The sequence below is a fragment of the Erinaceus europaeus genome, chromosome 10, assembly GCF_950295315.1.
Source record: "Erinaceus europaeus chromosome 10, mEriEur2.1, whole genome shotgun sequence".
In the NCBI taxonomy this organism is placed as follows: domain Eukaryota; kingdom Metazoa; phylum Chordata; class Mammalia; order Eulipotyphla; family Erinaceidae; genus Erinaceus; species Erinaceus europaeus.
In genome coordinates this window covers 85,738,506-85,761,238 of record NC_080171.1, presented here as the reverse complement: position 1 = coordinate 85,761,238, position 22,733 = coordinate 85,738,506, and the positions used below count along the sequence as shown (strand labels likewise).

At 39.7% G+C, this 22,733-nt stretch overlaps 1 protein-coding gene across 4 annotated transcripts in view; it reads left to right on the top strand.

The window, feature by feature from the left end:
• Positions 1-22,733, top strand: part of ASTN2 (astrotactin 2) — a 1,286,255-nt gene that overhangs the window by 1,193,478 nt on the left and 70,044 nt on the right. For all 4 annotated transcript variants that reach the window (XM_060200048.1, XM_007521936.3, XM_060200047.1 and 1 more), the window contains one exon: positions 16,976-17,117. In XM_060200048.1, the coding sequence (XP_060056031.1) occupies positions 16,976-17,117 (142 nt within the window). The remainder of the gene's footprint in view (positions 1-16,975; positions 17,118-22,733) is intronic.

Sequence of the window (22,733 nt, the reverse complement as noted above, 5' to 3'; positions counted from 1 at the left end):
TAAAGCAGAGCTGAGAGTGCTCTGGTGTCTCTCTGTTTCTCTCCCTGTATCTCTCTCATTTAAATAAATAAAATATATTTTTTAATTTTATTTATTTATTTTCCCTTTTGTTGCCCTTGTTGTTTTTATTGTTGTTGTATCTATTACTGTTGTCAGATAGGACAGAGAGAAATAGAGAGAGGAGGGGAAGACAGAGAGGGGGAGAGAAAGACACCTACAGACCTGCTTTACTGATTGTGAAGCGATTCCCCTGCAGGTGGGGAGCTGGGGACTCAAACCAGGATCCTTATGCAAGTCCTTGCACTTCGCGCCATGTGCGCTTAACCCGCTGTGCTACCACACAACTCCCTAAATAAAATATTTTTAAAGAGTTGATGGATATAAAATACTATGTAGGGTTGGCAAAATAGCTCACTTGGATAGTACAGTACTTAGCCATTGGGTACAACCCAAGTTCAGACCAGAGGCCACCACATTGGAAGAAGCTTCTGTGCTGTGGTCTCTTTCAATCTCTCTCTGAAAATATCATCTTTGAACAGCGAAACACCAGTGATGACAAAATAAATAAATAAATAAAATGCTGCCGGGTTGTGATGCACTCAACTGAGTGCACTAATTAACATTGCAACAGTCTGAGTTCAAAGCCCTAGTACCCATCTGTAGGGATGAAGCTTCATGAGCCATGAAGCAATGACATATCATCTCTATTTTTCTATCTCTCTCTCTTTTTTGCCTCCAGCATTATCACTGGGGCTCAATGCCTGCACTATAAATCCACTGCTCCTGACTACCTTTTTTTTTCCATTTTATTGGATAGGACAGAGAAAACTGAGAGAAGAGGGGATGAGAGAGAGAGAGAGAGAGAGAGAGAGAGAGAGACATGAATACTTGTTTCACCTCTTGTAAAGCATCCCCCTGTAGGTAGGGAGCAGGGGCTCCAACTGGGATCCTTGTGCTTAGTACTATGTGTGCTTAACATGGTGTGCCACTGCCCAGACCCCTCTTTTTCGATTTCCATTCCCTCTACCCTCTAAATTTTTTTCTGTCATATTAAATAAGTGAAAGGAAAAAAAGGAAAAAAAAAGGAAAACCGCTTATCAAGAGTGATGGATTCATGATGCAGGCCCCAAGTCCTAGCAACAGTGTTATAAAAGGAGGGGAAGGAAAAGGAAAAGCACAAAAGGGAAGGGGAGAATTTTTTTAAATCAAATGAAGTGGTTGGGATGTAGATCAACTGGTAGAGCCCACACAGGTCAGTCCCCAGCCACCATATTGCAACACCATGTGAAAGAGGAGTTTCATGGGTCATGCAGTGGTGCTGTGATGACTCTCCCTCTCCCTCCCTATCTCTTACCTATAAATAAACTTAACAGAAAAAGGAGTTAGACAGGAGTGGTACAATGGTGTAATGCATAAAACCTCTGAGAAAACATCGGTGGCAATAACTAAATGACTAAATAAATAAATAAATATGCCTTATACCCTGTGAAGTTCTAGCCCAACATGAGTGTCTTTGAGCAATAATCACTTTTTTTTTTTATTTGTTTGTTTGTTTGGCTTGGGTTTGCAGGTTCAAAAGTGGGTATTTTCCACCTTGTTCTCATGGAATTAGTCTGTGTGAACTTAGAGACAGAGACTTTGATATGGGCTGGGTCCCCATGTGACCTGTGGGTCCGAGGAGTCTTTGTTTTAACCACAAGTCCTGGCACCATCTCATCTAAGTCCCTGAGTTAGTGTGAGGATCCAATTAGAGGAAAAGAGTACTTTTAATACTGTAGTGAATGGTACAGATTTGTGGAATCACACACATAGATACACACACACACTCATAAATGTGAGTATTTATATGTATTTATATATCTTATAAAACTCATGTACCATACATATGTACATATATCTATATACATATATTAATGTATGCATGCTATACTATATATAGACACACTACATTATAATGTAATAAATATATGCACTAAACATATAGGATTCAAAGGCAACTATGAAAGTATACACTCATATGTAGCACTGTAAACTCACAGGGATAGGTATGAATTAGAAGCTTATAAACCATGTTTACTCATTCAGTATAACCTAAGGCGTGTATTAAACAGTAGGAAAAACTGAGCAGGCAAATTTTCCAGGTTTAAAAACCCTTTTATAACTCTCATTGTGGATTGAAGAGAGAATTTGTTTCCCTTTTTCTATTTAAAGGAAAATTTTAATATAAATGGGGCAGCAAAGGAGTAATTCTAATGGAGTGAAAGAAATCTGTATGTGTGTGGGAGGGATTGATGAGGGCATTTGGATGGAAGTGACTGTCACCTTTTACTCTCCCTACCTTAGCTCCTCATTCCTTTGCCCATGGGATAGGTGGGCTCACAGGTCACTAACGTTTCTAAGGCCAAATGCTCAAGGGTGTCCATTTCTGGTGGAGGCTTTCCTGGCCTCTGAGCATCTGGACAAAGCCTCTATTTCCTGTGAGTTGGAAATGGGACCCCAAGCCCCTCTTCCTTCTAGACTCTGGCAAAATTTAGTCTTTGACTATCTTTGCTCTAGAGCCAAAGCTGAACTGGGAAGGGATCAACACTCATACTTATACTTACAGACTCTGAAGTCTGTTTCTGTCAAGAGGTCTATAAGGTCATGGAGAATGGATACTGGTTCACCTTCAGGGTAACTGAGATGCGTACAGCAGCATCACCAATAGCCAGGCACCCTGCTCCCATCTACCTCAGCAGGAATAGGGGTCAGCACCAGTTCTCCCTCTCATGCCATCTCTCTCTGCCTCCAATTTTTGTCAGTATGATCTCTTGCCATTATTGAATGTCACCTTTCTTTTTTTCTCCCTCTCTTTCATTGTCCCATCCCTTTCCCCCCTTTCTCTGTGCATGTGTTCTGTCCTTCCTCCATTCCCTCCTCTCCTTTCTTCTTTCCTGCTTCTTCCCCTCCCCCCCCCCCCATCAGGGTTTTAGCTAGGAGGTCAATGTCTTGACCACTCCCTGTTGCCTTCCCATGCTTTTTTTCTTTGATAAAGGGTGAAATGCAGAAAAAAAGAAAAAGGGAGAGACAGACAGAAGGAGAGATACCTGGAAGCATTCCTCCATTACTCATGAAGCTTCCCTCCACAGTTTGTGTCTGTAGGCTTGAAAGCAGGTCCCTGAACATGGTAACATATACTCTGTACTGGGTGAGCCATTATCTTGCTACCTGCCTGCTTCTCTTAGTTTTGGTCTGACATACTCATTTCTGTTTTGATCTCCACTAATATCTGCCTCCCTACTTCCCCCTCTATCTCTAAATCACTCCTTCTATGACTTTATCTCTTCCTTTTTGCCTCGGTCTGTTCCTTTATATTGTTGTCTGTTTCTATTTCAATCTCCTTGGGTACTTTCTTCTGACAGTAGTTGTCTCTTTTGTTTATTTTTGTTCCTTCCCGTTTTTCCCTCTCTGTCTCTCTCTATGTATTTTTTTCATTCATTTGGAAATTTACCTCTCTTACATTTCTTGGGTTCCAGCTCTTCTCAATGATTCATTTTACTGAATGGGAAAGTGTTGCTTGCATGAGGAGAAAGCCTGACTCATCTTTATTGGTCTTTTCTCCACCCTCTGGAGACTTTTTGCTATAGGACACAAGGATGGAATGGAGGGAATGGACTTGGTATCTCATTCATTCCTTCCTGACAGGGGGTCCCCACAGCCTCCCTTTTGAGGGTCCTGGTTAGATTTGTGTTTGAATGTTGAAGAAGAAAGACAAACAGAGGTTCCCTTATCTATAAAAGATATCCCAGCTATCTGCTAACTGCTGACTTTGAGGTTTATATTTAGAAAAAAAAAAAAAAAGATGAAGCTTTGGGCATTCAGCAATTTTTAATCTCCAGGCACATAGTTTATGCTGTGCTGGTTTAAGAGGAGCAATGGTGTTAAATTCACATGGATAATTTATTTTCCTTGGATTGCTGAATTTCTCCTCTCTCCTTACCTCATGTGAAATATTTCATGAAGTGGCATATTTCATAATAACAACAAAAAAGGTGCCGCACACTGAATGCTCACCATGTGCCAGGCACTGCACAAGGTGCTTTATGCACAATGTCTAAACTCATTCCTGATAGGGTTCCATCTCTCGTTGATGTAGACACTTTTCATATTTGCTTTGCAGATGAAATGTGTGAGTTACATTGAGTAACTTAGAAGGGTCAGTTAGAAAAGTCAGAATTCAAACTCTGGATTGAGCTCAATAGAGATAGAGACAGGCCAAGGTTGGGAAGAGATTAAAAGCAATAATATTGGGACCCAGAATTGGCGTACCTGGTTGAATGCACAGGTTACAATACTCAAGGATCTGCGCTCAAGCCCCCAGTCCCCACCTGCAGGGGAAAACTTCACAAGTGGTGAAGCAGTGTTGCAGGTGTCTTTCTGTCTCTCTCCCTCTCTCTCCTCCCTTCCTCTCAATGTCTCCTCTATCCAAATAAATAAATAAATCTTTTAAAAAGAAGAAGCAGTAATACTAATGTGAACATTTTCTCGTGTCAGGAAGTGGTGGTTGTCCACCAGCTAGGAAACAATACAGGGAAGCTACAACTGAGGAAGAAAAGTGATTTTTAAATATTGAGTAAAACAAAGAGGTTACAAGATGCTAGCGGGTAAAGACAGGGAAAAGTGTATGGTACACTTTCTTCCTATAAGCTCCTTTGGCTTGACAGAGAGGTAATCTCATTATCCTATAGAAGGTCTCACAGGGAGACAGGGGTACATCTTATGGACCCTCAGTCTCAATTCAGTGCTCTGTCACACCTGGTATACGGGCCTTACGAGACTACTCTTTCAATATAATTCAGAGTCAGTCTATAAGGAAACATTAGGCTACCCCTCACCTCCTGGGCCTTTTTTCAACCAAGAAAGAAGCTATGCTTGTTCATCAAATTGTACAATCTGTATGCTCAGACACAGGGCTCAGATGGTGAATGTGATAAGACAGGCCTTTTCCTGCAAGTCATCCAGCCCTTAAAGGAGAACCTCAAAGAGTGAAAGGACCTTAGGTGATTGTAGGACAAAGGAGTTAAGGAGCACAGTGAGGGAGGTGGGACCCAGAGGAGTAAACCTGGCCCTTGACTGGTTAAGAATTTCTGAGAAGTTTTGGAAAGATATTGAGTATGATCAGAACCATGAGGGATGAGTAGTAGTTGTCTCTACATGTTTACAAGTCTCTGGCTGAGTCATCAGTCACTTACCCCTGCAGTTTCACCACTCCCCTGATTCACTCTCTGAGTCTTTCATGAACAGCCATCATCCACAAACAACACAGAATAGAGAAGGCTCCTGAATTTAGCAAGCTGTCATCTTAGACTGAGAATAAAGAGGTGAGAAACCTAACACAGTAGCTATAGGTTGTCACATGTGCTCGGATAAATCTTAAGATTTCTGGCTGAAGGGATAATGGAGAGAAGGTAGTCTCCTTAGATTTGTGTCATGACCCTGAGGAGATGGAACTTTAGCTGAAATAAGGAAATCCAGACCTCCAGAGCTAAGAAAAGTTCTGGAAGCTCCAACTGCAGAAAGCTCTACATTTCCCTACATTACAACCTCCTCACCCCTCCAACTTTCTTGTCTTTATTTATTTTTCTATCCTCAGGGTTTTCTGGAGTTTTACACCTGCAGGATTCTACTACTCCCAGAGGATTTTTTGTTTTGTTTTGGATAGTTTTTTGGATGAGGAACAGAAAGAAGGAGTAACACCACATCACTGCTCCATCATTCATGAAACTTTCCCTTTACAGGTGTTTCTGTGTAGTGGCCAGGGTTTAAAAACTCTGGTATACTTACATATGGTAAAGTGTGTACACTACTGGGTGAGTCATATCTGAAACTCCCTTCCAAAATGTCTCCTTTCCAGTAGCACATGGATTCCTCTAGGTATATTTCCAAGTTGGCAAACTTCCTTTATTGTTCCCTGGTTTGTCCTTGGCATACCTCAGCCCACAACCCTTCATAGCCACCATATTTTCCTCTCCTCCTTCTACCTCTAGAAACACCCATCTGCCATTTTCACAGTCTCACCTGGCACTGCAGTGGATGTCCCTGAACAATTCCTTATCTACACATCATGCCTTGCACACTATAAGGCACTTCTATAGACTTGACTTAATTAATTTCTTTTGATACCCTTGCAGAGTAGATATCCATGTCTTTGTCATCCACATTTTATAGATGAGGAGACTAAGCCCCACAGAGATGGGACAACTAGGAAGTGCAAGTCATGCCAGAAAAACCACAGGCTTTGGAAGTGTATCAACCTGGGTTCAAGTCCTAGTTTAACTATGTAGTAGCTGTGTGGTTGGGCAATGTGCCCCAACTTTCTGAGCCTTTCTTCTCCTCTTGACAAAGTGAGAATAATAACTTTAGCACTGCCAGATTATATGCTGCTTCATCACATGTGTGGCCAGAGGGGACTATTAGGAACCACCATCAGCACAGAAGCTTTCTATTTGCTTATTTGTTTATTTGCTTATTTATTTAGTATTCCTTGCACAGAGAGGGAATTGTTGAATGAAGTGTTCAGCCCAGATAAAGTTGGAAGTGTGAGGGAGTATTGAGTCTTTGATGAGAAGCACATTTTCTAAGGTTGGTTCTTTCCACTTCACAATAGTGTAACACTTAAGAATACCAATTGAAAAAAGGAGAGGGAGAAAAGGAAATCTTTTATGAGTAAATGCTTTGAGGGCAGTAAGCAGACACTGTGGTCCTTAAAAAAGTGATGGGTTGGGAAATTGCCTCTTTTTCCTTCCACCTTCCTCTTCATTCTCAGTGGAGCCCCTAGCCCTGTTCTCCTCACACATGTTAGCAATCCTTACTACAGCCAAATATATTAGCATCATTTGTCCTCAAGATGGTGGGGATGATGAGGGCTTTTATGGCCCTAATTAGTCCAGCCATAGAAAAGGGCAGATACTCTTAGCCAAGTGCATATTAATGCTGAGGTTAATATTATTAAATCTTGGACTAATAATGAGTTACAGGACTCTTTGGTGGGCCACTTATATATTAAAAAAAAAAAGACCATTACAAGTCTCCCTTGCTCAGCAGTGAACACCCCAGGGATGGGACTTTGTGTGGATCAGCACTCTGTGGGTAGTTCTTCCCCCTGGTGCCCAGTGGAGACTCAATAACTGTTTGTGGATTGTTTCAACAGTGGAGCTAACAGAGCTCTCCTTGACCTCAGAGAGGAAGTCATATTGATTACTCTTTCTTTACCTTCTTTCAAGACAGATTTTGGATCCCAAAGGTCATGCCATGTCCTCTAGGCCCATGGCTCCTGGGCTGTATAATCTCACCAATGTTACCCTGCACTGCTAGTGACTTCATGCTTATACTACCTGCCCCCTTTTTTTGTGCAAGATTAGGGATTCCCCTAGATCTGTGGGCTAGAGCCATTAAGTAGCATGGGCCAGTTTATACTCCAGGGAAGCAACTGGTGAGGATAAAGAAGCAAGCATTAAGTGTTCCTGCTCCTCAACTTTTTGAAAAATATATATATTCTGGGAATTATCTTATGCACTTCTTAGAAATACTCACTACAGTAGAGCCACTGAGAGCAACAAACATAGTGCCACACTGTTCTCTTCCCTGTCTCATTTTTCCCTTTCCTCGTGGTTGTTTCCTAGGATCACCTCCCAAATAAACCACCTTAGTTAAGTCTTAGACTCAGCTTCCCAGGGAACACACACCGAAACATTCTTCATGTGGTATCCCTAGCCATCAGTTTGGTTTACAGTACATGGTAAATATACTTGCTCCTGAGACAAATATTTATGGAGGACCTGCTGTGTATAAGCACCATGCTAAGTTAACAAAAGTCTCTTCCTCATGAGCTTTACAGACAATATGGCAATGTATCAGTATACAGAAAAATGCTATGTTTTCAGAAGGAAAATAAAGTACAGAAAAGGAGTCCAGTGAGGTTAAAGTAATTTGGGTAGATATAGACTAGCTTTCAGAGAAAGTGATATGAAACCAGAGTTCTGAGTAAGGAGAGGAATTGAGCCCTGCAAAGATATGTGGACAAGATCTCCAGGTGAGGTGACCACAAATGCAAAGGTCCTGTGGCAGAAAAGGAGCATGCCTGGCATCAATGTGAGGGGGAGGAAGCATGTTAGACTGACTGGAGTAAGGAAGCACAGGCAATAAGGTCAGAAGACAGGACCAGGGGAAGCAGGACACTGGAAATACTCAGTGAATTCTTGTTGAATAATAGAATCTTTGTATCCTTTGCCCTAGGCAGTGTTTTATGATGGGAAAGGCTCAGGTTTTAGCATCTGACACCACTGTATTTGAATTCCAGTCTTGTTATTTAGACAGAGTGTGATCTTGGGCAACTTGCTTAAGACCTGTGAACATTTTTTTTAACATATAAAATGGCAATCATAAAAAGCTACCTCATAGGAATTGTATCTGGTACAACTCCTGGTTGCAAGTAACAGAAAATAAATGGAAACTAGCTCTGGCAGAAAAGGGAAAATACTGACTCATAGATTTGAAATAACCAAGGGTATATCTAGCTTCAGACAGACACAACTTATCCAAGACTTCAAATGATGTCATCAGCACCCAGTCTCTGTCCCAGGAATGAGTCTGATTGATTAGGCCTGAGTCACTTGTCTATCACCTTTTTGGCTTCTGACAGATGATTAATCATTTGCCCATCTATCTCTGGAAGAGGGAAGAAGCCTTAATTACACCTAAATCATTAGGCCAACATTAAGGAAGAGTTGGTTTTTCAAGGGAAAACCAGAGTGCTGTTGACAGAAGAAGCAGGCATAGGTGAAGGAAGTATAGGCCAAACCAGCAGATATCTGCATAAGGGCTGACCATGAGGAAGGCCAGAAGTTCTTTGTGACAGTTCCTGGCACATAGGAGTTCTTAATGGCATGTGCATGGCCAGCCCTGTGCTCGATGCTGGATACACTGAGAAAAGGAAGCATCTGGCAGTTCAAAGGCAAATGTATGACAGAAAAAGCACAGACTTTAGATCTCAAGTGCCCTGATTGCTTTTACCATTCTAGGTGGATTTTGTTGGGCAAATAATTTAATCTTTGTTGAGCCTGTTTCCTCCTCTGTAAAATCACAATTAAATTAACTCATTAAGTTGTATTGATTAATAATAAAGATAGGGAATGAGTTGAGTGTTTAATCAATACAATATAAGTGAAAACATCTAGCCTAATAAAGGCTAAATGATATTTTCCTTCCTCTCTTGCATTCCAAATTTCCCTGCCCCATTTTCTTCCTTCTTTCTTCCTCATTTCTTTCCTTTATTCATCTCTTCCTTCTTTTTTATAAGATTTTATTTAATTAGTTAGTTATTAAGGAGAAAGACAGGAGGAGAAAGAGAATTTAGAGAACCAGGTATTACTCTGGAACTCTGGACCTCATTCTTGAGGGTCCAACACTTTATCCACTACACTACTTTCAGACAACCACCTGTCCCTTCTTTTAAAAATATCTTGGGGCTAGAAAGATTGCTCACCAGGTAGGTCTTGTGTTTTTCCATACACACAGCTCAAGTTTAAACCCTAGAACTATAAGGATGTTTTCATAGCATCAGGCAACTCTCTACTGCTGTTGTGTCTCTCAGTCTCTCTAAGTGAAGAAATGGTCAGGAAGAGGTGAAATCTTGAATGTGCGAGATATTGGTTCTAACAAAACAAACACAAAAACAAATAAAAAAGCTAGGGACATACTAGAGAATTAGGTAATATGTAATTAATCTAAATGTAATAAAGTGTTCTCACTCAAATTTTTGCCATCAGTCCAATTAATGAGTCTCAATGGAGGTGAGGTACAGAGATAGAGGACCACTAGTGCTTGTAACCCAGTCATTTGGTTTCACATATACTATCTCTTGCATTCCTTCACCTCCTTTGACCGTCTGCTTCCCAGGGAAAAAGGCAATCTCTGTGTATTTAATGATTCATTCCTGGGTAGGATATGTGGTAAATGATGGAGCTTGACTCTAAAACCAGGTCTAATCTGCCTTTTAAGTTTATCCTTTCCTCTACTTCATATCACCATTGTGATAAAGGTGATCATGCCTTGGGGGGAAAAAATAAGCTGCAACCGATAGGTGGGAACACCTCAGAGATGCATTTCATCACTCACAAGTGTCTCCAAATTAATTTTTCCATTTGGCAAGTTCTCCCTGGCCAGTCCAGCAAGGCATATATGTGCATGTTCGAGAGCAGTCAGGTTCAGAGTGGCCTCAGAATGCCCTGGGTGTTTTTGAAAAGACCTGGAGCCTCTGATCAGGAGACCCTTCTCCCCACCTGGACTAAATAACTCACTGTTCCCACCACTTCCCTTTTGGAATTTCATTGCTGCTTTTTCCCCAACCTGTTTTCAATTTGCTTTTGTGGCATTTTTTTTTTCTTTGACTGTGACCTCAATTCAATCAGAAGCAAGAGCGTGGAGGGGTGGGGGTGGGGGGGCGGAGAGGGAAATGGAGGAGAAAGAGGACTGAGGGAGTGATGAAAGCAGAAGGGGTGAGAGAACTGAGGCAGGGGGTGGGGCCTAAAGAAAAATCACTATGTGCTATGTTGAATTCATTCTGAGGCTTCAGCAGAATCATGATTGACCTTTTCAGTCAATCATAATGAGAGCAAGGCTTGCCTCCGAGTGGATAGAGAAATGTGTGGGGGTCTGGCCCGAGCCCACTCAGGTTACAGCCCCAGAAGAGCCATAATGGGGAACAGACACATTCCTGTATAGCGACTCCCAACTCCCTATCTGTTTTCAAGGAAAGGAAAACAGAAAAAGAATGTTAGACACTTAGACAGGCATGGGTGAGGCAGAGACAGAGACAGCAGCCCAGCTTCAATGGCAGAACCCAGGAGAGTTCTGCCATTCAGGCCTGACAAGTTACCAGCAGGCAAGGGTTGGAAGAGGCAACCTGGCAGAGTGGCCTGGTGGAAGGCAAGGGCTCTTAGGGCTCAGATGCAAGCAACTTGGGCTGGATTCTAGACTCTGTTTCAGGTTGACTTCAGAGTCTCAAATAGAGGTGCAACATTCCTCCACCTCTGTATTCCAATCAGGGGATGTGACAGGGTTTATGAATCAAATATTTCAAGCAATAAAACTGTGAAACTCAAGTTAGGAAAAAAGACAACTTTTTTTTTCTCCAAACTGAGAAAAACAGACTGTCAGTATATAAGACAGATTAAACCAGAGTTGATCTTGTTGAAAGTTTGTAAGAATATAGGGGTGAAAGACTCCAGCCTGCCAAATATACAGTTCTTTCTGCTCCCAAGAGTTCTATACACAAACCCTAGTTGCAACATACCACCTACCAGAAACTGAAAGAACTCCAGTCTCTCCTGAACTTTGTATCTTTCTCAAAGATTCCAAGTATAAGAAACTGACAGTTTAGAGCTGTGCGCCTAGCTCAATATCTGGCATATAGCAACAGGACTCTAAATACAGCTCACATTCATGTTAAGTCAAGGTCGTGACCAGAGAAATATTTCAAACTGGTAGCCTATGGGTCTTGCACACCTGAACCTCCTGGTTTGATCCTAGGGGTCACATGCCAGAGTTTTGCTCTGCTTTCTTTCACTCTTTATCTTATGTGAAACTCTCTTTCTCTCTACCTCATAAGAAATAAATAAAATAAATCTTTTTTAAAAATGCGAGTCTGTAATTGAGGAGCAAGGTTGTGATGGGAATTATATCTCAACAATTTTGTCTCACAGACCAGCTGATAAGAATAATCTCACAGGCTATAGGAGGAATAATAATAATAATTATTATTATTATGATTATCCAGTTGTCTTTTTGTTTGTTTCATTGTGTTTTGTTTTCTGTTCGAAATCTGCTTCCCATTTTGTGCATAAACATGAATTAGATTGTTTTCCTCCATTGAGCTTCAGCTTGGTTACCAGTAAATGAAACAAATTTAGCAAAACTTGCTAAGGATATTTGTCTCTCTCCTCTTTTATGGTGACAGCAATAAAACATAATAGCAGTGATATTTAACATTTTGATCAAGCTCTTTCTCTATGCCAGATAATGTGCTAGTTGGATTGCAAACAATATTTTATATATTTGTAACAACACTGTTTATTAGATACTAGTATAATACCCATTTTACTTCTAAGGAAATTGATGTGGAAAGTCAAGGAACTTGTCCAAGGCAAACTATAAGTATGAGTGTACCAGGATTTAATCCTAGGCATTGCAAATCCAGCTCCCAACCTCCTAACCACTGTGTTGTGCTAGGGTATGTTATAGGACCACAAGACATGTGTTGAGTCACACTGATTTGCATTTATGCAAGAAGAAGTCCCTAGGCTTTACTTACCTCCCTCTTGTGCCCCCCCCACACACACACCTTTAAGTGAGGAAAGATGGAGCAGAGTTACCTCATTCACCTGTCCCCATCTAGGTTGTATTTAACCATTCTGGAAAACAGTGCCAAAAAAAGCAATATTGGTTTATTTTATGGGTCTGTTCTTGTATTTAACAGCCTGTCCTGTTGTCAGATTACAAGCTATAGAATGTCAGGGACCATTTCTTTTATTGTCTCATTCCCCAATCTCATGGAGCTAAGAAAGTGACATGAATTCCTGGAAAATTGAAAAAAATTGAGAAAGCTTGTTTTTCATTCTTCTAAAAAATCTTTCTCTAGGAGGCAGCATAGCATTAATAATAAAAATTAATAATAAAAATGGTATGATGTTGGTGCTAAGAGAATATGGGTTCAAGTCTGAGTTTTGTCCTTTCCTAAATGTGTGAGGTTAACCTCAGCTTTACAACAGGAATTAGCATTTACCTTATTAGGACTCAATGTTGTGAGTATTGAACAGAAAATAAAAAGTACATACTGTCAGTTTTCTTCTTTAAAACCTTTTTTTATTTGAAAAAAAAATACATTCCTAAATATAGCTAGTCACAAATTATTATTATTTTCTTCTTTTATTTATGTAATGTTTTATTTATAGAATGGAAATATTGACAAGACCACAGGATAAAAGGGGTACAGTTCTACACAATGCCCACCACCAGAACTCCATATCCCATCGTCTTCCTTGATAGCTTTCCTATTCTTTAACACTTGGGAGTATGGGGCCAGGATCATTATGGGATGCAGAAGGTGGAAGGTCTGGCTTCTGTAATTGCTTCCCCGATGAACATGGGTGTTGGCAGGTCAATCCATACTGCCAGCCTGTCTCTTTCTTTCCCTAGTGGGAGAGGGGCCTGGGGAAGTGAGGCTCCAGGACACATTGTTGGGGTTGTCTGCCCAGGGGAAGTCCAGCTGGCATCATGGTAGCATCTGGAACCTGGTGGCTGAAAAAAAGTTGAGATATAAAGCAGAACAAAACAAATTATTTTTTATAATGATTTTGATATGACTAGTTATAAACTATATACATCATTCAGTTTCTTTACGTGAATTAATCCCATGAATCTTCAAATTATGTCCTGACCTTACTGACCTACCACAAGCATACCACATCCCCCTACCACATCCCCCTACCCCCTACCACCCCTACATGAAGGTTTAAATCTGTCTGTGTTTATTAAAAACAAATAGAAAAGCAAACATGGATACAAATTCAAGGAAAATAAAAGTAAGCAACCAGACTTGGAATCTTAAGAAACCTAGTAAAACAAAAGCCTTCTCTTCACCTAACACATACTCAAAACTTTCCCCCACTTATTTTCATTTTCTCCCCATAAACTGATCAGCTTTAGTACCTATTGGAACTGAGTGAATGTTGGATTATGACTTTACTATGGAAAAAAAAAAACTGGCAGAGACCTTCAGAAGAAATGACCCCACCTATAGGAAGAAAGCTTTACAAGTGGTGAAGCAGAGCTACAGGTGTTTCCATTTCTTTCCCTCTCTGTGTCTCTCTTCCCCTCTCAATTTCTCTCTACCAAATAAATAAATAAATAATATATATGAAGAAATTGAGTATGCTAAAATCTATGATGAATTTTCATTACCTTTCAATTTTCCAGCAGAGTTTATAGATCTAGACAAAGAATGTCTTCAGAGACCCAACTTTTTTTCTAGACTCCAAACCTTAAAAAGTGTTAAACCAGGGTGGGGCTGGTGATAGCACAGCGTGTTAAGCGCAAAGCTCAAGGACCAGCATAAGGATCCTGGTTCCAGCCCCTGGCTCCCCACCTGCAGGGGGTCTCCTCACAAGCAGTGAAGCAGGTCTGCAGGTGTCTTTCTCTCCTCCTCGCTGCCTTCCCTTTCCCTCTTGATTTCTTTCTGACCTATCCAACAACAAAGATAGCAGTAACAACAACAATAGTAATAACAACATCAATGATAAACAACAAGGGCAACAAAAGGAAAAAAATAGCCTCCAGGAACAGTGGATTCCTAGTGCAAGCACCAAGCCCCAACAATAACCCTTGAGGCAAAAAAGAAAAAAAAAAGAGTTAGCCCCTTACAACAGAGGAAAACTGATAGTATAAAAAATCAACACTCTTCTAGAAAATGGTAGAAATGAAATTCAAGTGGAGCAGGTGGTAGTGCAGCAGATTAAGTGTACATGGTGCGAAATTCAAGGACTAGAGTAAGGATCCCAGTTAGAGCCCCTGGCTCCCTACTTGCAGAGGAGTCACTTCAAAGGCAGTGAAGCAGGTCTGCGGGTGTCTATCTTTCTCTCTCTGTCTCTGTCTTCTCCTCCTCTCTCAATTTCTCTCTGTCCTATCCAACAACAACAGCAATGACAATAGCAAGAATAACAACAAGAGCAACAAAGACAACAAAATAGGGAAAATGTCCTCCAGGAGCAGTGGATTCATAGTGCAGGCACCGAGCTCCAGCAATACTCATGGAGGCAAAAAAGAAAAAAGAAAGAAAGAATTAAAGATAGAAAGAAAGAAAGAAAGAAGGAAGGAAGGAAGGAAGGAAGGAAGAAAGAAAAGAAGGAAAAAGAAAAGAAGAGGAAAGGAAAGGAAAGGAAAGGAAAGGAAAATTTAGTCCCAAATATGTCTGCCAATGTCACCTGAAATTATGTCTCTCTAACATTGGATTAATTTAGAAATTTCCTCTGGCATTTCCATATCAAATCTATGAACTTTGTATTGTCTTTATACAATAATAAACATAAAACGCTACCCTTTACATTGATTTTATTGGGCTATGGAGACAAATACATGATAGTATTGCTGTTCACCTGAATCCTAGGGCCATCCAGGCAATTCAGTCAGGTGGGTATTTGCATGACTCACTTGAGAGGGAAGAATGGAATTTTAAGACCAATGATAATGGCTTGTGCATTCTCCCCACCAAATTTACTCATAGATAATCACCAAGTGGCATCTCTGAGGCTCAGTCATCTCAGACACTGGACCAGTATTTCTGTCTCATGATGGACCCATTATACTAAGTTGTGCTTAATTTTGAAATGTAGAAAAGATATAATTGAAGACATATATTTCTTTTGTTTATTACTGAAAATGTAAGTGATAGAGAGAATGAGACACACCTTTTCAGTTATGAAAAGAATCATCAATTGAAAGGCCTTATATAATTTTATTATGTGAGCTATAAAGTACCCCACAAGGTTATTTTGTTTCTAGGTCATCCAATTATAGAGTTCGAATGGGACTTCATGGCCTTTTACTCTGGTTCATTATCTATTTTTAAATAATTTTGCTGGTTTATTTATTTGTTGAAGAAATCAATATATGTCATTGTAGATAACTTAAAAACGTATAAGCAAAAATAAGGAAAAATGCTCTGTCACTTTCTAGACAAAGTCACTATTGTTTATGTGCTCTGATTTTCTTCTTTTTCTAAATAGGTACAGGTATATAATATTTCCACCAGAACTGGAATATTCTATAATAGTTGTGACTTGATTTAACTTAATATTCTTCCATGTAACTTTATATTCTTTCACAATATTATTTTTGACAGCTATAAAATATTCCAGTACATCATTTAACTATAACTGATACTGTTATTTCTATATCACTGAATAGCTAGTTGCTTCTAAATTCTTACTAAATCTAAATATTACTCTAGGTTTAAAACTCATAGCTTAGACTTTTTCATAGTTATGTTTTATTCCATTTTTGTTTGTTTTCAGTATTTCTAATAATGATCTTAGCACCATCATTTTGTAGACACGAAGCTGCAAGGATGGGAAAGTATTTCCCCACAGTCATGGGGCTAGTTACTAACAGAACTAAGGCTAGATTCTATGACTTATAGAGTGTTCAGTTATTCTCCCTAGTCTTTATCTAGTCTTCCTTATTCTATTTCTAGTAAATATCAGTTCCTTTCTAAATTATAATGGCTTATATATCAGGCTAGCTTAAAAAAAAAAACTAATGATTTTTAGAAGTCCTGGAATTTAAGCTGCTTGTTCTTTCACTGTTTATTTCCTATGACTATGATCATTAATCTACCACTGGAACTCTCTTCCTTAGTTTAAGTGGATATCCATGTCAATGTAACATTGCATAAGTCCAGTATACAAAGTGGCCCTGTAGAATTTTTATGTATTTTTTTAAAATTCTTTCACTACAATACAGAAGGATGGAAAATGCAATTTTGAGTACTAAGGGTCTTGCTCAAGAGGTAAAGATAATTAATGCCAATAGCAAAGTCAGAAAACAAACTACTCTGGACAGAAAGCACAGTCTTCCCATTTACCCTTTATATTCCTTTTTATTAATAATTGATCTCATTTGGACCTTGATGACATTGTTATAAAGGTAGGCATTAGTATGCTCATTTTACAAGAGAGACATTTCAAGCATAAATTTAAATTAAGAGTCATCAAGGGTAGATAATAATCTGTGCCTTTTTATTTTTTTGTATTTTATGCTCACTCTATGCACAAATCCTCCTGACAGTAATATCTAGACATTTCATGGATTTGGATAGTAGCAAGAGTATCTGCTCATCAAGGCCTTATCTAGGAAGCTCATCTTTCTTTCTTTTCCCCTCCAGGAGAATTCCTGAGTTTTGCTGATGACTTACTCTCTGGACTGGGTACATCTTGTGTAGCAGCTGGTCGGAGCCACGGAGAAGTCCCTGAAGTCAGTATCTACTCTGTCATCTTCAAGTGTCTGGAACCTGATGGTCTCTACAAGTAAGACATAATGGGTGCAAGGGGAGGCAGGGTGAAGCAGACAGAGCATGTATAAGCTTAGGGGAGGAAGCATGAGTAACCTATCCAGATCAAATGATAATTTACCCGTTAACCTGTGGATGTGCCCCTTGAAACACTAAGATTTAGAAGAGTCCATTGGAGAAGTGTTGCTATGATGAATCACAAAGTCATACAGGTTAATGCTGAATAGCACAGGTAAATCAGCAAATCAAAATCCTATCCCTGATGGTTAAAAAGTCTCTATCCCTGACAGGGATGGAGGCAGGTTAGCAAAGAGGGCTGGGACAAGTGTCTTCTGTCTTGTTCTTTTCTCAATTCCATGATTCATGATACCTCCTCGGTAAATATTAGTGTATCTGAAGTTTCCATAGGTGCTTTTAAATTAATAGATCTTGCTAGCCCTTTAGAAATAATATTATTCAAAATGAAATAGTGTCATTATTACTTTACCCCAGAGTACACTGGAATTAATCATTGCATCCAAGCTTCTGGAAAAGTAAAAGAATATCATTCTGAAACTCCAGTGCGAAAAATTCCAGAGAGAAAAGTGGGATAATTTTGCTTTCCATTTCATTGAGTGTTGCCACATCTGGATGCATAAACATCACAAATAATAACACATAGTTCTAGAAACAGTTATTTTACAACTACTAAATTATAATTCAACTTCCTTACCAATCAAAAAATCTGCAGTAGTTAATAAGATGATCATTATTCACCATTCAGCTCTTTCTTTCTTTCTTTCTTTCTTTCTTTCTTTCTTTTCTTTTCTTTTCTTTCTTTCTTTCTTTTTTTCTTTCTTTCTTCCCTTCTTTCTTTCTTTTTATGGTAAAGGCATAGAAGGAGAGCAGAGCACTGCTCCACTCTGGCTTATGCTGCTGCTTTGGGGTTGAACCTGAGACATCAGAGCCCACTTTTTAATTTTATTTACTTACTTAATGATTCATTCACATATACTATCTTCCATCCATCACATTATCCACTACTCTTTTCTTCTCTTCTATTTTCCTTTTCCTATATTCAACCACCTATCTAGTCATTCACACATCCATCTCATTCATCTATTCCATTGATTCATTTGTCCTTCATACTTTGTATTTACTCATTCATCATTTATTTATTCCTCCACAGATATTTTCTGAGTACCTTTCTATGTCATGGTACTGTACTAGGGAATGAGTAATGAATACAGTTTCTGTCCTCAGATAAATTGATATTTTATGATAGTGTGATAAATTGTGGGTTTAAATTTTATTTGGACATTTTGTTATGTGACTTTAGCTATTTCTCTTTGCTTTAAAACCCCATAAAAAAATCTAACTTAAACAGCTGTGTAAGAATTGAATAAGAAACACCACAGCACAATGTGTCAACTGTGTGTTTAATATTATTTCTTCCAAAATATCTCTCATCTTCAAAACATATCCCACCCTGCTCTCCCAATCTGAAGACTTTTCTAGAGACTATAGACCTCTTTTAAACACTTGACATATACAGGGTAATTGGTAACATCTTATTTTTTTTTCACGTACTAAATTTAGGAGTATCAGTGTACACAGTAAAATGGTAAAATGTGCCTTAGACTCTGACTCTGTCAAGGTCCAAAATTTTGTTGTGCAATATGACAAAATCATATGGACAAAGCAAGGCTCTAGGAATGGAAACCCTAAAGTACCACAGACTATCAGATTTCTTACAGTGGGACATTTGAGCAAATGTTACAATATTATCAGTTTCAGATCTGACACAGTGACTGGGGTGCAGATTTTGAGAGCATGACCCTCTGTGCTTATCAGTAGTCACTGACAACAACCCCTTGCACTGGGATCATTGCATCTGAAATATAAGTTTATGACAAAATTAAGAACTCTTAGCACTGCTCCCTACTCTAAAAATTCCAATTCTGTAAATGAAATAGCATTTTTGAAAATATTCCTGATGACTGTCTTCTTCTATTCCTCATGAAGGGAGTAGACTGGAGTTAAACCAGTCTGGCTAATCGGTCCAAATCTATGCCCTGAACTTTATCTGCTGCCTGGCATTGAGTGAGGTCCTCAAACTTCTCAGCCTCCATTTCCCTCTTCCTCTGTGAAAATGTGAATAATACTGTGTTCAGTTCAAGGAAATCCCAGGAGGATTTATTGGGATGTTGCACAAAAGCTATCTACTTGGTGATGAGCTCCCACTAAAAGAATAAAATGAGAGTTGAGCAGTGGTGCACTAGGAATAAATGACCACCAGGAGCAGGGGATTCTTCATGAAAGCACTGAGTCTCAGCAATAATCCTTGAGGCAATAAGAAAAAAGATGAAAAAGAAGTGGAAGAGAAGGAAGAGGGAGAGAGGAAAGAAGGAAGGAGGAAGAAAGGAGAAGAGTTAGTTGTTATCAATGTTGCTTTCATTGCCCTTGCTTTGGTAATTACTAATCTCAACCCCCTCCCTCTTCATTCTCTAACAGCTAGGAGATAGCATCCAGCTGGAAAGGACAAAGCCCTAGCAGGTGGTTCTTATCTCCTAAGAAACAAGTAGTAACCCTGTCTCTGGGTGACATGGTAGGGATTTTCCCTTAGCCAGATGGGAAACCTACAGGCTCAGAAAAGAGGATGTTTTATGGAACCTGGAAAGCATTTAACACTGAGAACTGATAGCACAACTGCCATCCTTTAAACATGCACTTTTTCTGTTTCCTCTTTTCCTCACTCTACCTGCATGACACCTCCCACCCACTTCCTACCTCTGAAAATAAGGAACATCACTCCTTCTGTCCTGGGAATCTCCTTGTCATCCCTAACTTAGAACAAATTTTTTTTTTTTTTTTAGTTCTGAAATTGATTTTATTAATGGCTCTGGGATCTGGGCCTCTCTGACAAGGAGCCAGGGTGTTGTTTGGACCAGTCTCTTATCCCACTGGCGGCTCTCTTCCCATGAAGTCTGACCGACTCTGTCTCAAATTTTAAAATAGTTCCAATGTCAGTTGTTGGGGTTTCTTATTTTTTGCTTGACTGTTCCTTACTAAAATTAGTCTTTTCTCTTCCTCCTGAGCCAAAATAACCATGTGGTAGTGGAAGAGTGCAAATTTGGAGGATAGTCTGAACTGGGTGTAAAACCTGATTCTGCCTGACACTTTTCACCTGCCCTGGTCAAAGTCTTAAAACTTTTTTTTTTTTTTTTTTGACACCAGGATTATTGCTCGGAGTTGATGCCAGTACAATGACTTGATTACTACTGTAGTAGTCTTTTTTTCCCCTTCCCTTTTCTTTTTTGAGAAAGGAAATAAAGACAGAGAGAGGAGAAGAGTGAAAGAGATATCTGAAGTCCTATTCCACTGCTTGTGAATCTTCCCTCCTGAAGGTAGGGGCCAAGAGCTTGAAGCATGGTTCTTGTTCATAATTAAATGTGCACTACAAGCTATGCCACCAGCTGACACTATGAAACTTTTTTTTTTTTCAATGCTCTATGAAACACTATGTTCCTCTGAGGAAAGGCTAGTGACTGTTCCTATGTCATGTCACAAGAAAGAGGACTCAATAAGGATTACAAATAGATTTTATCAGAGAGCCTGGAACCTAGTAGGTCTTCAGAGAATACTAGTTGCTTCTCTTAGTTACTCTCATTGACACAATGCCTTGTTATCTGTGGTGTCTAGTCCTTCGAGAACAATCCTGGAGAGTTCCTATGAGGCAGGTTTGGTTGCTCTATTCCTAGAAAGAATGGATATCCAGAATCTTTTGGGGTGGAAAGACAGGGTGGGTCTAGATCCCTGAGGCTGAATTTTTCTTCTTGTTTTTCATTGAGGGATTAATGGTTAACAGTATAGTCTTTTTTTTTTTTACCCTTTCACCTTTCTTTCTTTTTTTTTTTTTATTATTTTTTATTTAAGAAAGGATTAATTAACAAAACCATAGGGTAGGAGGGGCACAGCTCCACACAATTCCCACCACCCAATCTCCATCCCACCCCCTCCCCTGATAGCTTTCCCATTCTCCATCCCTCTGGGAGCATGGACCCAGGGTCATTGTGGGTTGCAGAAGGTAGAAGGTCTGGCTTCTGTAATTGTTTCCAAGTTTTTGCTGTTGTGAATAAAGCTGCTATGAATTCAGGGGTACATATATTCCTTCAGAGTTCCTAGTAGTAGAATTGCTGGATCATAAGGTATTTCCATTTGTATTTGTTTAAGGATTATCCATACTGTTTTCCATAATGGCTGCACCAATTTTCACTCCTACCAACAGTTCCTCTCTCTCCACATTCTTTTCAGTACTTACCTCCTCTTGTATTATTGGTGGACTCCATTCTCACTAGTGTAAGATGGAATCTCAATGTGGTTTTATTTTTAATTTCTCTAAGTATGAGTGAATTTTAGAATTTCTGCATACGCCTGTGGGTCATGTATATATCTTCTTTAGAGAACTACCTATTCATATTTTCTGCCCACTTTTTTTATTGGATTTCTCTTTTTCTTTTTGTTGAGCTGTAAGAGTTCTTTATAGATGTTTGATATTTTTCCCCATTTTTTTATTTAAGAAAGGAGACATTAACAAAACCATAGAATAAGAGGGGTACAATTCCACACAGTTCCCATAATCCGATCTCCATATCCCATCCCCTCCCCTGATAGCCTTCCCATTCTCTATCTCTCTGGGAGTATGGATCCAGGGTCGTTGTGGGTTGCAGAGGGTGGGTTGCAGAGGGTGGAAGGTCTGGTTAATTACTTCCCCGCTGAACATGGGCGTTGACTGGTCGATCCATAATCCCAGTCTGCCTCTCTCTTTCCCTAGTAGGGTGGGGCTCTGAGGAAGTGGAGCTCCAGTATACATTGATGGGGTCATCTGTCCAGGGAAGTCTGTTCAGCATCTTGCTTGCATCCGGAACCTGGTGGCTGAAAAGAGAGTTAACATACAAAGCCAAACAAGTTGTTGAACAATCATGGACCTAAAGACTGGGATAATGCAGATGAAGTGTTGGGGGGTATTCCCTGCATGCTCTTGTGTACTTCTGCTTTCAGGTGTATATTTTTCCCCTAATTTATGGGCATGGGTGAACCTATGCTCTATCTCAGGGGACCTGGACTATATCTAGGTTTGGGGACTTTATTGGGGAGTGGAACACCTGGAATGGAATTAGAGAATACTATGAAAAGAAAGGTCTCACCCAAGTGATAAAGCTGAAGGGTTGTTATTCCACACCTGAAGTCTCTAGTCACAGTCTGAAGTGAAGCATGCTGGGGTGGCACTCGTTGCATTGATTAGGTTGCGATCCGTGGATGCAATATTATTTGATTTGAATTGAGAGAAGCATGCAGAAAAGTGGGACCCACCCTAAGGTTCCAGGACTGGGGGAAATATAGGCTCTATAGTGGAAATGTGAGGTTCCTGTTGTCTTAGGGTTCAAGAAGACAATGGATAGTTATTGTTATCATCACATTATTTAGTGATAGGGTTAACTTTGGAAAGTCCCTTTGATAGGGTTTGGAGTATAATACCCAGAATCTTGTATATAGCTGTGCTACTGGTTGCTTCTGTTCTCCCTGGTCTAGGCTTTTGGGAGAGACAACATATCAAAGATGTTTGATATTAACCACTTGTCTGAAGTGTAGT